The 14783-nt window shown below is 34.8% G+C and overlaps 1 protein-coding gene across 2 annotated transcripts in view; it reads right to left on the bottom strand.

The window, feature by feature from the left end:
- Positions 1-208: 208 nt before the first annotated feature.
- LOC123527789 (transcription initiation factor TFIID subunit 10-like) overlaps positions 209-14783 on the bottom strand; it is a 54785-nt gene continuing 40210 nt past the window's right edge. For both annotated transcript variants that reach the window (XM_045307461.2, XM_045307462.2), the window contains exons 2-5: positions 10481-10620; positions 5062-5126; positions 1073-1178; positions 209-320 (exon numbers count right to left, since the gene is read on the bottom strand). In XM_045307461.2, coding sequence (XP_045163396.1) covers positions 231-320; positions 1073-1178; positions 5062-5126; positions 10481-10620 — 401 coding nt within the window. In that variant the 3' untranslated portion in view covers positions 209-230. The remainder of the gene's footprint in view (positions 321-1072; positions 1179-5061; positions 5127-10480; positions 10621-14783) is intronic.

Raw genomic sequence — 14783 nt, 5'->3', positions numbered from 1 at the left:
GTGAAGGTTGGTGTAATTCTATCCAGTGGTTCTCAAGAAGATTTTTTTAGAAAATGTTGACGGACACACGATGCACGACGGACATTGAGCGGTCACAAAAGCTCACCATGAGCCTTTGGCTCAGGTGAGCTAAAAAGGCACTATATAAAGCTGGTATGATAATAATAAAAGCAAAGGAAGATGAAATGGAAATTTAAACAGACATAAGTATTTCTAAATTCTGTTTTATTTCAAGAATAGTATACAGGTTTTTTGACATTGACACCATATTCTGCCAGTGCTGGAGTGAGATCGTCCATTGTCAATACAAGTTTCTTGTCCTGAAATCAAACCAAACAAACCAGGAAATGAACGACAAAATTACAACTACAGTCAAACCTGTCTGTAACGACCCCCTTTGGGAAATAAGATGTATACCGAGTTGATCTCTCTTTACACTATGCTTAAAATGGAAGAGAAAGAAGTGGTCTTTATATGAAGCTTTTATTGTAGAAGCCTTTATGTGGTCATTACCACTATACCTGTTTAATATGCTACTTGAGCACTCAGATATGAGAACAAGACCATCAAAGGACAAAAAGATAATGAACTGATTGCATTCTGTGTCTTTTTTTCTAAAATGAGTTGGGAAAACTATAATGTTTTTAAAAGCAAGTTTGTTCAATACAGTAAAACAAGTCCTGTCTTTGGCAGCCAGCCAATGGAGTGTACTTAATCAGTACTGGACAAGTGGCACAACTGTATCACAATTTTGGTCGAAAAAATTAAGGCACATGACAGGCTAAACTAAAGGATAAGTAATCCTAGATTATTCATATTATTGCTAGACAACATTAACTTGTCTCTAAAATGAGTATTGGACCTCTGTGTTCAAGTTGCTTGCTTCAAATCATTTCTGGGTAGGAGACCTCGCTTACAACCTGTGTGCCCACACCAAATCCATGCTCAGAGCACTGGGGGTCATCTAGTCTTCCTCCACCATCTTAAGCTGGAGAAGTAGCCATATGCCCTTAACTGTGTAGGTCTGACTATAAATCCAACAAAAACAAATTAGAGATGTAATACTCCCTACCTTTCCCTTGTTTTTGTTAGCCCCACCCTTCATTTTGCAGTGCTGTAGGGCATCATTGGCAATATCTGAGATAAACTTCTGGGCAGCCAGTGACACTAACCTCACACTGTAAGGAAAGACAACAAGACACACATCACTAGCTGCAAAGTGTAATGACAACAAAATATTTTTTTTTGCCATTGGATGAAATTATGAATAATCTAGAATCTGATAAAGTATTGTCTCTAAACGTAGAATTGAGAAAGACCCAAATTATCCATATGAGATCTCTACATAATTTAAGCATACCAGTATTGCATATATTTAATTTTATCCAATCAGTTGTTAGAGTTGCACAGATAATGAAGAAATGTGACAATATCAGGGTCGATACCGCCCTTCGCTTAAACAGCAAGTGGACACCGACTCAGCTAACCGGTAATTGGAATACCATTATACACAAGAAATTGCCAAATATCAAAATTTGACAAGGCCATACAGGTAGATTTGCAAGATGTTGTAAGTTAGGCTCTGATTGGCGAGCGAAAGGGTCGTCAGATCGAGGCAATGAATAGGTCGTTCTCAGATCCTATGCATAGTGTAATAGGAGATGTACTTTAGTCAGATTGGAATAATCTAGAGATTGTAGTTATGAAAACCTATGTCTCCCACCGCTTAACACGCAGAAATTGTGAAAAGCTCCAAATTAAGGGCCATAACTGAAGGAAAAATCTCTTAACTATAACATTTCAACGACATACACAACTAGGCTTAGAAATGATCACTCCTGTGAAGTTTAGTGGCATGCCAATCAGTTGTTTAGAAGTAGCACAGATATTGAAGAATTTGACAAATCAAGGGTCATGACTCCCCTGAAAATATGTAAAACATTTATAACATGCCAATGATGTAGACAACCACATTCACCCTAATCACTTGTGAGATTTTGTGAAATTCAGCCCAATGGTATACAGCAAGAGAAGTTGCCAAATTATCATCAAATTTGACAAATAAAGGGCCAAATATAACTCTGCTAAAAATCAATCAACCCGAAAATGCTAATAATATGCACAATTAGACTTGGTACCAATCACCCTGTAAGGGTTGGTGGAAATTAACCCAATAACATGACAGAAACTGCCAAAACCACATGAAATGCCAAATCAAGGGCCATAGCAGCACAGAAAATCACCAAAGCGGAACATGCCAATGATATACATTACAAGCTTGAAAATCGTCACTTCTATGAAGTTTGATGTAATTCCTCCTGGTTGCATCAGAGCACCTGGGCAGGAGAGGTAAACTGCAACAAATCACGGGCTGTAACTCCACTGAATAGGAACATGCCTACTATATGCACAATTAGGCTTAGAACTCAGATCACTGCTGTAAATCCACCCACAATCATGTAAGAGAAGCATCCAAAACATAAAATTTAACAATGTCAGGGCTGTATGTCCACCAAAAATTAATGAAATCCAACCTGCTGGTGATATGCAAAGACAGGCTTGGCAATGATTACTTTTGTGAGGTTTGGTGTAAATCCACCTGTATGTGTCAGAGGAGTGTGTGGACAAACTTTGTGACAGACAGACAGACTAACAGACTAAAAGACATCACTAAATCAATGTCTCCCCCACTACAAGTGTGAAACATAATTGACCACTGCCGAGCAACAACTCTGGACAATAACACATTTTAGTCTTCCATTAGTGGTGTTCCCTTAAATGTAGCTGCACAGAACTTACTTTATTTCTACCTATTTTACTGAAAATCTCTCTTAAAATTTACATGATAAACGTGAATCTAAAAATCTAGATGAGTTCAAAACAAGCCTACAGCAAATATTGTACTTTCAGGTTTAGATATCAAATTCAAAATATCATTGAAGCAGAAGTTTTCAAAAACAAAAGCTCGCTTTCTTCTAATATTCTCATTAATTCTTTCCAAGACCTCAGGGAATAAATTCCAATTAGTGTACAAACAAATTGTCACAGATATAGCAGGTAAACGATCAAAGGAAAGAACAGAATATCAATTAAAATCTCTATCATTATAAGTGTTTATTTCCCTGCAGCGGGTATTTCTCTGTAAAACATCAGTTTCTGTCACAAGATAACTACTTTAATACTGTCAACATCTGTTTGTTTTCTACTGCCTTGCAGGTTATAAACATCTGTTTGTTTGTACGTATTAGCCTCAACACATTTTTCCATCTCTCCCAAAGAATTTCAATACTGTTTGTCAATCATTCTTACCTACCGCAGTCTTTCTCAATGGCAACTTCTACATGTGTTATCAAATCTTGAGAATAATGAAAAAGAGGGTCATGATAACCCTGGATCGCTCACCTGAGTAATATGAGCTATAAGTTTCAAATGTTAAACTGATGTTTAAATATTAAGAAAGTAGGTCACATCCATGGAAACTGAAAGTCAGTTGTACTTAAGTCTTATAAGGTCAGTTTGCAAAACTGTATATTATGACATCCAAGTCTTAAAAACAAGAAAGTACATGTAGGTCAGTACTAACTACTTGGGGTCATCATGTAATTATAATCAAATAGTCTAGAAAATATGATCAGATAATTTTCAAGTATTAAAACTCATATAAAAACGTAAGTGACCCCAGGGCAGGGCTTTAAATGGTACCCTGGGTCATGATTTGAACAATCTTAGTAAAGGACCTCTAGTCAATGCTACATGTAAATTTCTAAGCTCTGTGTCTCGTGGTTTCAGAGAAGAATTTTTTCTTTCCTGTAGAACTCGATGTAAATTCAAGGGACAATGGGGTGGGACCAATATTAACCATCGGATCATAGGTAAAAGTCCATTAGACAATACCATGTACCTAATATCTAAGCGCCAGGTCTTCAGGTTTCAGAGAAGAAGACTTTTGACTTTTACAATATAGTCATATAGGGAAAATAAGCCTCATCCCCTGTCAGCCAAGTTTTTTAACAAAATAGAATGACTAATGCAAGTTTGGTAGAAATTCACCTGGAGATCATTCTACAAAATATTTTTGAAATCCGGTGAAGAGTTTCTGAGATTTTTCAAGATTTTTCATTCAGTTGCCAAGGCAACCACAGTTCTGCATTGATTTTAATTCTTTGAACAATTTCGAAAGGGAACCACCCAAGGATCATTCCTGTGAAGTTTTGTGTAAATCTGCCCTGTGGTTTTGAAGATGATTTTGAAATTTACAATATAGCCATTGAGGGAAAATATGCCCCACCCCCTGGTGGCCATGTTTGTTACCGAAACAGAACAGCTTAAGCAGTTTTGGTAGAGGGTCACCTAGAGATTATTTCTACAAAATATTTTTGAAATCCGCGGCTAACAGTTTCTGAGAAGATCTTCAAAGTTTTTCCTTTCAGTTGCCATGGCAACCAGAGTTCTGACTGTATTTTAATTCTTTGGACAATTTTGAAAGGGGGGCACCCAAGGATCATTGTTGTGGTGTAAATCTGCCCAGCGGTTTTGGATAAGAATATCTTTTTAGAAATTGTTGACAGACGGAGACCGTATCACTCAGATGTCGGACATCAAGCGGTCACAAAAGCTCACCTTGCAAGCAAAGACTCTGCACGAGAAAAGAAGCTTATGGAAGTACTCCTGATACAATGTTAATTCAGGAAACCAAAATTAACTACAATTATCTTTCTTCACCAGAGAAATTTTCAAACTACAACTACTTTTTTCTAAATCTGTTTCCTTAAAGATATAATACGCCTAATTTCGTACCTGAAAATTATGCAACAGTTACTATTTCATAGTATTTACATAAACATAAAATAGATTGTGTTTATGAATGGTACTGGAAGTCTTTCTAACAAATGGATACTAGATATGACACTGGAATGTGATTTGATATCTACATACATATTTACTTCTATATTCAGCCACATTGAATATATTCTGACAAGGATTTTTAAGAATTAAATCAATATCTAATGATAAAATATATTAAATAAACAGAAGCATAGTACATCTTTAAAATAAACATACATGCGTGGATCTGTGGCCTCAAACCCTGCTCTGGCTAAATAGTGACCGCACACTGAATCAGGAATCTGGAAATACAAGTATATATATAATATATATAGTATAGAAGACAACAAGAGCTGTCCGTAAGACAGCGCGCTCGACTTTTCTCAGTGCTTGACTCTGAATATGAGCTTTGCCAGTAAAAAAACAAGAGAGCCATGAAGGCCCTGTATCGCTCACCTGACCTATTGACCTAAAGATCATCAAGATTAATATTCTGACCAAGTTTCATTAAGATATGGTCATAAATGCGGCTTCTAAAGTGTTAACTAGCCATTCCTTTGATTTGACCCTGTGACCTAGTTTTTGACCCCACATGACCCAGATTCGAACTTGACCTAAAGATCATCACGTTTAATATCCTGACTAAGTTTCATGAAGACACGGTCAAAAATGTGGCCTCTAGAGTGTTAACAAGCTTTTCCTTTGATATGACCTAGTAACCTAGTTTCTGAACCCACATGGCCCAGATTTAAACTTGACCTAAAGATCATCAAGATTAACATTCTGACCAAGTTTCATTAAGATACGGCCATAAATGTGGCCTCTAAAGTGTTTACTAGCTTTTCCTTTGATTTGACCTGGTGACCTAGTTTTTTACCCGACATGACCCAGATTCAAACTTGTCCTAAAGATCATAAAGTTTAACACTTTGACTAAGTTTCATGAAGATACATCATAAATATGGCCTCTAGAGTGTTAACAAGCTTTTCCTTTGATTTGACCTGGTGACCTAGTTTTTGACCCAACCTAACCCAGATTTGAACTTGACCTAAAGATCATCAAGATTAACATTTCGACCAAGTCTCATTAAGATATGGTCATAAATGTGGCCTCTACAGTGTAAACTAGCTTTTCCTTTGATTTGACTGGGTGACCTAGTTTTTGATCCTACATAACCTAGATTCAAACTGGACCTTAAGATCATCAATATTAACATTCTGACCAAGTTTCATGAAGATAAAGTCATAAATGCGGCCTCTAGAGTGTTAACAAGCTTTTCCTTTGATTTGACCTTGTGATCTAGTTTTTGACCTCAGATGACCTAATATCAAACTTGTCCAAGATTTTATTAAGGGTAACATTCTGACCAAGTTTCATTAAGATTGGGCCAAAATTGTGACCTCTAGAGTGTTCACAAGCTTTTCCTTTGATTTGACCTGGTGACCTAGTTTCTGACCCCAGATGACCCGATATCAAACTCGTCCAAGATTTTATTGAGGGTAACATTCTGACCAAGTTTCATTAAGATTGGGCCAAAAATGTGACCTCTAGGGTGTTAACAAGCTTTTCCTTTGATTTGACCTCGGGACCTAGTTTTGAGCCCTAGATCAACCTCAATATCAAACTCGTCCAAGATTTTATTGAGGGCTAACATTCTGACCAAGTTTCATTAAGATTTTCATTAAGACTTGGGCCAATAAATTGTGACTCAGAGTGTAAACAAGCTTTTCCTATATTTGACCTGTGACCTAGTTTTGACCATCAGCTAAAAATCAATTAAAAGCAATCGTCAAAATTTCAGATAACAGTTCTGAGCAAGTTTCTTGGTTAGATTTGGATAAAATGTACCTTTAGAGTTTAAGTAAAAGCTTTGATAGTAACACGAGATATCTGACATCACAAAACTTAAACCCTAAATTTTCTGAGTTATAAAAGGGCATAATTCTGTCAAAATTCAAATCAGAGTTTGGAATTGTGTCTCCTGGTGTAGACTTTGATAGTAAATAACTATTTGAGTTTCAAGTCAAAAGCTTTATAGTAACAGAGATATTGACTTATCAAAAACATTTAACAAAAATTCTAGGTTAAAAAGGGGCATAATTCTGTCAAAATTCAAACAGAGTTATGGGGATTGTTTCTCCTGGTGTAGACTTTGATAGTAAATAACTATTTTAAGTTTCAAGTCAAAAGCTTTGATAGTAACAGAGATATTTGACTTTATCAAAAACTTTAACCAAAAATTCTAAGTTTAAAATGGGCATAATTCTGTCAAAATTCAAATCAGTGTTATGGGGATTGTTTCTCCTGGTGTAGACTTTGATAGTAAATAACTATTTTAAGTTTCAAGTCAAAAGCTTTGATAGTAACAGAGATATTTGACTTTATCAAAAACTTTAACCAAAAATTCTAAGTTAAAAAGGGGCATAATTCTGTCAAAATTCAATTCAGTATTATGGGGATTGTTTCTCCTGGTGTAGACTTTGATAGTTAATAAGTATTTTAAGTTTCAAGTCAATAGCTTTGACAGTAACAGAGATATTTGACTTTATCAAAAACTTTAACCAAAAATTCTAAGTTAAAAAGGGGCATAATTCTGTCAAAATTCAAATCAGAGTTATGGGGATTGTTTCTCCTAGTGTAGACTTTGATAGTAAATAACTATTTTAAGTTTCCAGTCAAAAGCTTTGACAGTAACAGAGATATTTGACTTTATCAAAACCTTTAACCAAAAATTCTAAGTTAAAAGGGGCATAATTCTGTCAAAATTCAAATCAGAGTTATTGGGATTGTTTCTCCTGGTGTAGACTTTGATAGTAAATAACTATTTTAAGTTTCCAGTCAAAAGCTTTGATAGTAACAGAGATATTTGACTTTATCAAAAACTTTAACCAAATATTCTAAGTTAAAAAGGGGCATAATTCTGTCAAAATTCAAACAGAGTTATGGGGATTGTTTCTCCTGGTGTAGACTTTGATAGTAAATAACTATTATAAGTTTCAAGTCGATAGCTTTGATAGTAACAGAGATATTTGACTTTATCAAAAACTTTAACCAACGCAGACGCCGACGCCGGGGCGAGTGCAATAGCTCTACATTTTCTTCGAAAAGTCCAGCTAAAAACAGGTCTAGAAGACTAGAACAAGTATTAAAGATTAAAACAAGTCTAGAAGACTAAAATGGGTCTAAAGGACTAGAACAAGTCTAGAAGACTAGAAGAAGTATAGAAAACTAGAACAGGTAAATGTCTCAACAAGACACCTGCAAGACCTATTTCAGAATTACGATGATCTTGATTTCTTGTTATATCTAATGTTATGCTGTGAAACGTCTGTACACTACTGTACACAGAACAAATGTCCGAGGAAAGACAGAAGTTGTAAACCTCTGTACATAGAATAAACATCGGAACAAAGGCAGATTTGTACACTCCTGAAAATAAATTGTACCTCTGTATATAGAACAAACATCAGAACAAAGACATAAATTGTACCTATGTACATAGAGCAAACATTGATCAGAGGAAAGACATAAATTGTACCTTTGTAATTATAGAACAATTTTCAGAGGAAAGACATAAATTTTACCGCTGTAATTTATAGAACAATTTTCACAGAGGAAAGACATAAATTATACCTTTCTATATAGAATAATTTTCAGAAGAAAGACATAAATTGTACCTTTGTATATAGAAAATTGTACCTTTGTATATAGAACAATTTTCAGAAGAAAGACATAAATTGTACTTTTGTATATAGAAAAGTGTATGTACCTTTGTATACAGAACAATTTTCAGAGGAAAGACATAAATTGTACCACTGTATATAGAAAATTGTACCTTTTTATATAGAACAATTTTCAGAGGAAAGGCATAAATTGTACCTTTGTATATAGAACAATTTTCAGAAGAAAGACATAAATTGTACCTCTGTATATAGATCAAAGCCTTGAGATGTCTGGTGGTTGCGGGTTTTGCTAGAGTTATTTTCATTTTAAATGCCAATCTATAACTACATACATGTATAAGAAACAAATACTAATGAGCCTCATATCTAAGATAAACTCTGCCTGACCTTACATGAACAGTTGGAAGTCAGTGATGTAACCATGGGCTGGAATACCTAATCATTGACAGATCTTATATAATCTAAATGGCCAGTGTGAATGGATAGAGGATGAATACGACCTGCTTGATCATTGATAATTCATCCGCATTGTTCATGAATTGGACTACTTTGTGTAGCACATGAACAAATTCCTTTGGATGTGATTTGGAATCAAATAAAGATGCTACATGATTGTCAGAAATTATACACTTAACTTTGGTAGCGGGATAAACCCGCAACCAAAAATTGTACCTTTTTATATAGAACAATTTTCGGAAGAAAGACATAAATTGTACCTTTGTGTATAGAAAATTGTACCTTTGTATATAGAACAATTTTCAGAAGGAAGACATAAATTGTACCTTTGTGTATAGAAAATTGTACCTTTGTATATAGAACAATTTTCAGAAGGAAGACATAAATTGTACCTTTGTATACAGAACAATTTTCAGAGGAAATACATAAACTGTACTTTTGTATATAGAGCAATTTTCAGAGGAAATACATAAATTTTACTTTTGTAAATAGACCAATTTTTAGAGGAAAGACCGACATTGTATACCTCTATACATACAACAAATATCTGAAGTATGGCAGAAATTGCATCACTCTATACAGCACAAACATCAAAGGTAACAACCCTAAGATAAATTTAATGAGAAATAAAATTAGTTTTCTGTTACCTGCTGACTGCTGTTTTTATAGACATTATACTGCAAATGAATGAACCTCTGTTCTCCCAAGAGGACCAAAATAATCAAATTGTACACTTATAACATGGAGTAGCCAGGCAACAAAGCTCAAAGGTTTTTTTCCTAATTAATTCTTATCACTGCATCTGTTATAATTTGAATACAATATATCAAAGCTGTTAAGGTTGGTGTGTTGCAATACATGACAAAAGTCATAATGGTGAATCAAACAATTAGAACATTTATAACACGAGTCATGTTGCCTCTTAACTGATAGATCACATGAGTATTCAGTTGAAATGTAAGTTTTCTTAATTGCTGTACAGGAAGAACCAACACCTGTCCCCATCTCTGACCTCTTTATTCATCATATTAAGTTATTAAAACTGTTGTCACTGAATGAAACGTACCATTTTAAATGGTAAAGGATGTCCATAATGTCATGCTCGAATAAACAGTCACACCAATATCCCTTTCCTTTTTCAGTCACAAGCGTATTGATATTTTAAAAAAATCCAAGTTTCTTGCACAAATAGTATGAAGACTCAAAAGTAAGAATAAAGAGCACTTTGTCTTTTAAAAATATTTCAGGTATATTAAAATGGCTTGCCAGTCAAGAGTCAAAACTATTTTCCAGATTCAAAAGACCGAGAGCTATTGAACATTTACACAGTTGACTGATAAGCCATTCAATAATTGTTTTATTATATGACAAAATATATCAAATTCCACACTTTTATTTCTACATCATTTGCTTATTAGCTCAGTAAACATGGATTGTGTTGAATAAAGACCATTCATACAGCAAAAACTACAGACTAGCAGATTATACAAGCAGTCATGTAATAAAATTTATCTTACAGTTGGTGTGTAATCTTCCAGTTGCTGTACAAAATCAACCAATGGCATGCTGGGTTGCCTGCTATCTTGTCGCTGAAGCTGTGCCCCCTGTTGTGGCCCTGGATTGGTCGGGCTCAACATGGAAGAGCCTCCACTGTCCTCTGAAAGAGACAAAAATTACATTTCAGCAATATACAAACTACAGGGGTGTTTTCATGGAACCCTTGTGCCCAGACTTCTTTGCTGTCGTATAATAGAAAGAAAGTTGGTCTTTCCATGTAGCAAGTGTATCCTTGAGATATCAAGCATGACATAAAAAGAGTACAGTTTATCTACTGTCAGTCTCAAGTGGTGCCTTCTTAAGATAAAAGTGGACGAACTTCTATTCAAAGGTCACTGTAACCTTGATTTTGTCTCAGGTGACACCTATGTGTGTGTCAGGTGACACCTGTGTGTGTCAAGTATACAAATAGAGTAGCTAATGCAGACAATTTCTCAAGATATTAACTGAACAAGTGCCGCTGTGACTTTGACCTCCAAAAATGAATATCATTGGTACCAGTGCCTGCACAAAGTTTGCAGGTGAGAAATCAAAGCTACTAGAATGTACATTAAATTTTCACTGTATGTCTAATGCAATTGTACATGTATTTTGCACAATAATGCTGTTGTAAATACTGCCTACAACTTTCAAGCCACTAAAAATCACTTTTTTTTAATTTTATAATTAACACTTGAAAGTACTGCCTTATGATTTAAATAATTTGACTAAAAGCTGCAGGTCTATACTTTAAACTGATTCAGCTCATTTGGAAAAAGTTTGCAGTCAATGTAAGATTTTACATTGAACGCTGAGAATAACTACAGAAAACAGGACCAGATGGAACTGTACAAGTCTTCTTTTGACTTACTCCCTCAGGTAGTATTTTCAGCAGTATTTTAATTCAGGAGCAACAACTTTGATTAATTCACAGTTCATTTCTTCCTGCATTAGCTCCCCTATATTACAAAATATTATTGTCATCAAAAGAGTCAATTAATTTATTGATATCTTGATTTTATACTATTTTTCCACAGTATTTATAAACTTTTTTTTACAAAAATGTACTTAAAATAATTGCGAACAGATAACCTAACCATGATTGGTGAACATAACCAGAGTTCCTGAATTACTGACCAATTCTTCCCTTCTGACAACTTCCCAGGCAATTCCTCTGGAAGAAAAGTAATCACTTTAGGTTTTGGGAGGATTTATAGAAGATGCTCCAATGCAAAAGGTTTTCCCTGGTTGTGTACATGGCTGTTTGCATATGCTAGGTTCATACAAAAGACAACAATCTGAAGTACAATCCAAGACAGTGGCTAAGGATGATGTTTTCTGGACTTGAAACAGTGACCTTTCCATCTCTCACTCCTAGGTCAAAGACAGGTTGTCACCATTCATGAAGAAATAACTCAAAATGTTCAATCAAAGCCTTGAATGAGCTGAATGTGGCATGCAAATTAAACTGTAAACAACAGGCAGCAATACTTTGTCATAATAAAAGCTTTCAGCACCAGTTTGCATTAAAGTTCAACACAAGCATTCATTTAAGCTTGTTCAATCTTTAAGCACAAGATTATTTAAGTTTGAACAATCTTTCAATATAAAGTTTGCATTTAAACATGTACCAATTGTCAACACAAGCTTGCAATTGAGCCTGCACAATCTTTTAGCATAAAGTTTGCATCAAAGCTTGAACAATTTTTCTAAATAAGTTTCCATTTAAGCCAGCACGAACTTTCAGAACAAGCTTGCATTTAAGCTTGCACTTAAGCTTGTACTATCTTTTAGCACAAGCATTCATTTATTAAGCTTGTACAATCTTTCAGCATAAAGTGCACAAGCTCTCATTAAGCTTGCACGTGGTGACCTTGTAAATGAGCTTGCTGCAATATTCCAGCAGTTTGTGCTTATGGCAAGCCGCCAATTTTGGTTTGGGGTGAACAATTGATGCTATTTATGAAAATACTTCTAGCAGTCTTCAAGAGATGGGGTCGACACAAAGTTATTTGACCTTTGGCCTCTTTGTGTGACCTTGACCTGGAATGTACTGACCTGGGTCATACCTAATTTTTGTTGTATTTTCGAAGTGAACATACATGTAGTGATTTGAAAATAAATCTGTGTTGGAGATCTACCTCTGGATAGTAAATACTGGCAAACAGACCAACCAACACACACTCACAACTCCAATGAGGGGTATAATTATATAAAGCTCTGGACTAATTTTGTATGGTCCTGCTTAAATGTTGTTAGATACATTTGTTTTCACAACTTGATACAGTTGGGTTTAAATATTTAATTGTTTGTAAACAGGTTTTATCACTTTGCAAAATAAATGTAACTTTACATATATTACACATCATATATTTTGGTTACATGCTACACTCAGCTCAACATGAAACACATAATTTGGTAACAGCAATCTTCCTACGTATTTCCCTGGAGACATTTTAAATTCCGTACCACTAAACAGCATGGCAGCCTTTGAGCAGTCAACCGCAATAATTCATTGATATATCAATATTTGACTTGTCTGCATAATTGAGGCTATGAATGCATCTTTGTTTTCAGCAGTCATTTGCTTTTCTGTAAGCATAAAGCATAGTAATAAGAAAGGCAAATTCTTGACACAAGTCAAAATTTTGAGATATTTAGGTTTCGGTTGGAAAAAATATCACAGGATCGCACTTTGTGTGACTGACAAGACAGTCAGTGGGCTAAGTGGACAAACCGTAAGTCCCCTCCGGTGAAAATCTGGTAGGGGACTTAAAGTGTATATATACCTGAATGTAAGAAAAAATAATCAAACACATGTCTGGCTGAGAGTTTATTAGTACGGTACAGGTAAAGGTTGTAAAAGCAAAAAAATATAAAATACACTGGATACAGCTAAAATAAAAATTATACATTTCAAGCCCCTATAAAAACTTGACACACAACAGTTCTGACTAAAGAATACAACACAAATTAATAGCACAACATATTAATATAATGCAAATAAAAAATCTGTGTTAAAGAGGCATGCTCCAAGATATACATCACAACGTTATTTTATTTCAAAACAAATTTAAACATGTACATGTATTAGATACGAAATATCACCAATTTTTGCGAGAATGATTTATGGTACAGCTTAATTACGTTCATTATACATTAAGATCTTTTTTGCGTGGACTAATACTTCTACCCCGTACGCAGATGTTATGATTTTTCATGGACGGGTACTGTCTAGAACTTACTAAATAATATAATTTGAGCCACGCCATGAGAAAACCAACATAGTGGGTTTGCGACCAGCATGGATCCAGACCAGCCTGCGCATCCGCACAGTCTGGTCAGGATCCATGCTGTTCTATTTCAAAGCCTATTGCAATTAAAGAAACCTTTAGCGAACAGCATGGATCCTGACCAGACTGCGCGGATGCGCAGGCTGGTCTGAATCCATGCTGGTCGCAAACCCACTATGTTGGGTTTCTCATGGCGCGGCTCATTTTATTAATTATCTCCAGCCTGCACATACTTTAAACACAATCATGTATTTTACACAAAAACTACTAAATCCTGATTTTATTTCTTAATAATAACTTTCAAAATTTTTATTAGTACTTTTCTTAAATTTTGAAAACTGTGACTTAAATCTGGAGGAATGCTCCTGTAAGTATTATATTCCTATATGTAAAATAGTGGACAAATACATGCTTTAATGTCTAAATTACACAAAAGTATTGCCTAAAATGTTAAAAAGCAGTTACTCCAGATTGGATAATTATCACATACTTATTAATGGTGTCAATTTGTTCACAGCTGAATATGTGAAACGCGAGTTTTTCTTTTGCAACACAATGCAGATTAACAATCACAAATATTGTAACTTTGTGAGTGGCATTATTCAAAATTCTAATATGCTTGTTTCTGCTAAAATGATGTCATGTTAAAGGGTGATGACGTCAACCAAGAAAGAGCACTGCGATATTTTATCTTCTGTTTTAGATTAAGGGCATATTTGAAGCGAAATAATGTACAGTGAAATGCTTTAGATAAATTAATACACTCAAATCGGTTATATGTCCCCCAAAATAATCCACTCAAGCTAAGCCCTTGTGAAATGATTCCGCAGACATATAACCACTTTTTCATGTATTAGTAAAATTAAAACGTGATTTTTCTATACATTATTTCTTAAATATTAGTGAAAATAAAACCACTGTCAATATTACCCAATCTGCAATTAAACAAACAGAATAAAAAAGGCAACTCTGGAAAACTCTTGTACCACCA

The sequence above is a fragment of the Mercenaria mercenaria genome, chromosome 14, assembly GCF_021730395.1.
Source record: "Mercenaria mercenaria strain notata chromosome 14, MADL_Memer_1, whole genome shotgun sequence".
NCBI lineage: Eukaryota > Metazoa > Mollusca > Bivalvia > Venerida > Veneridae > Mercenaria > Mercenaria mercenaria.
The sequence above is the reverse complement of the archived record's forward strand: the minus strand, read 5'-3'. Positions and strand labels throughout refer to the sequence as shown.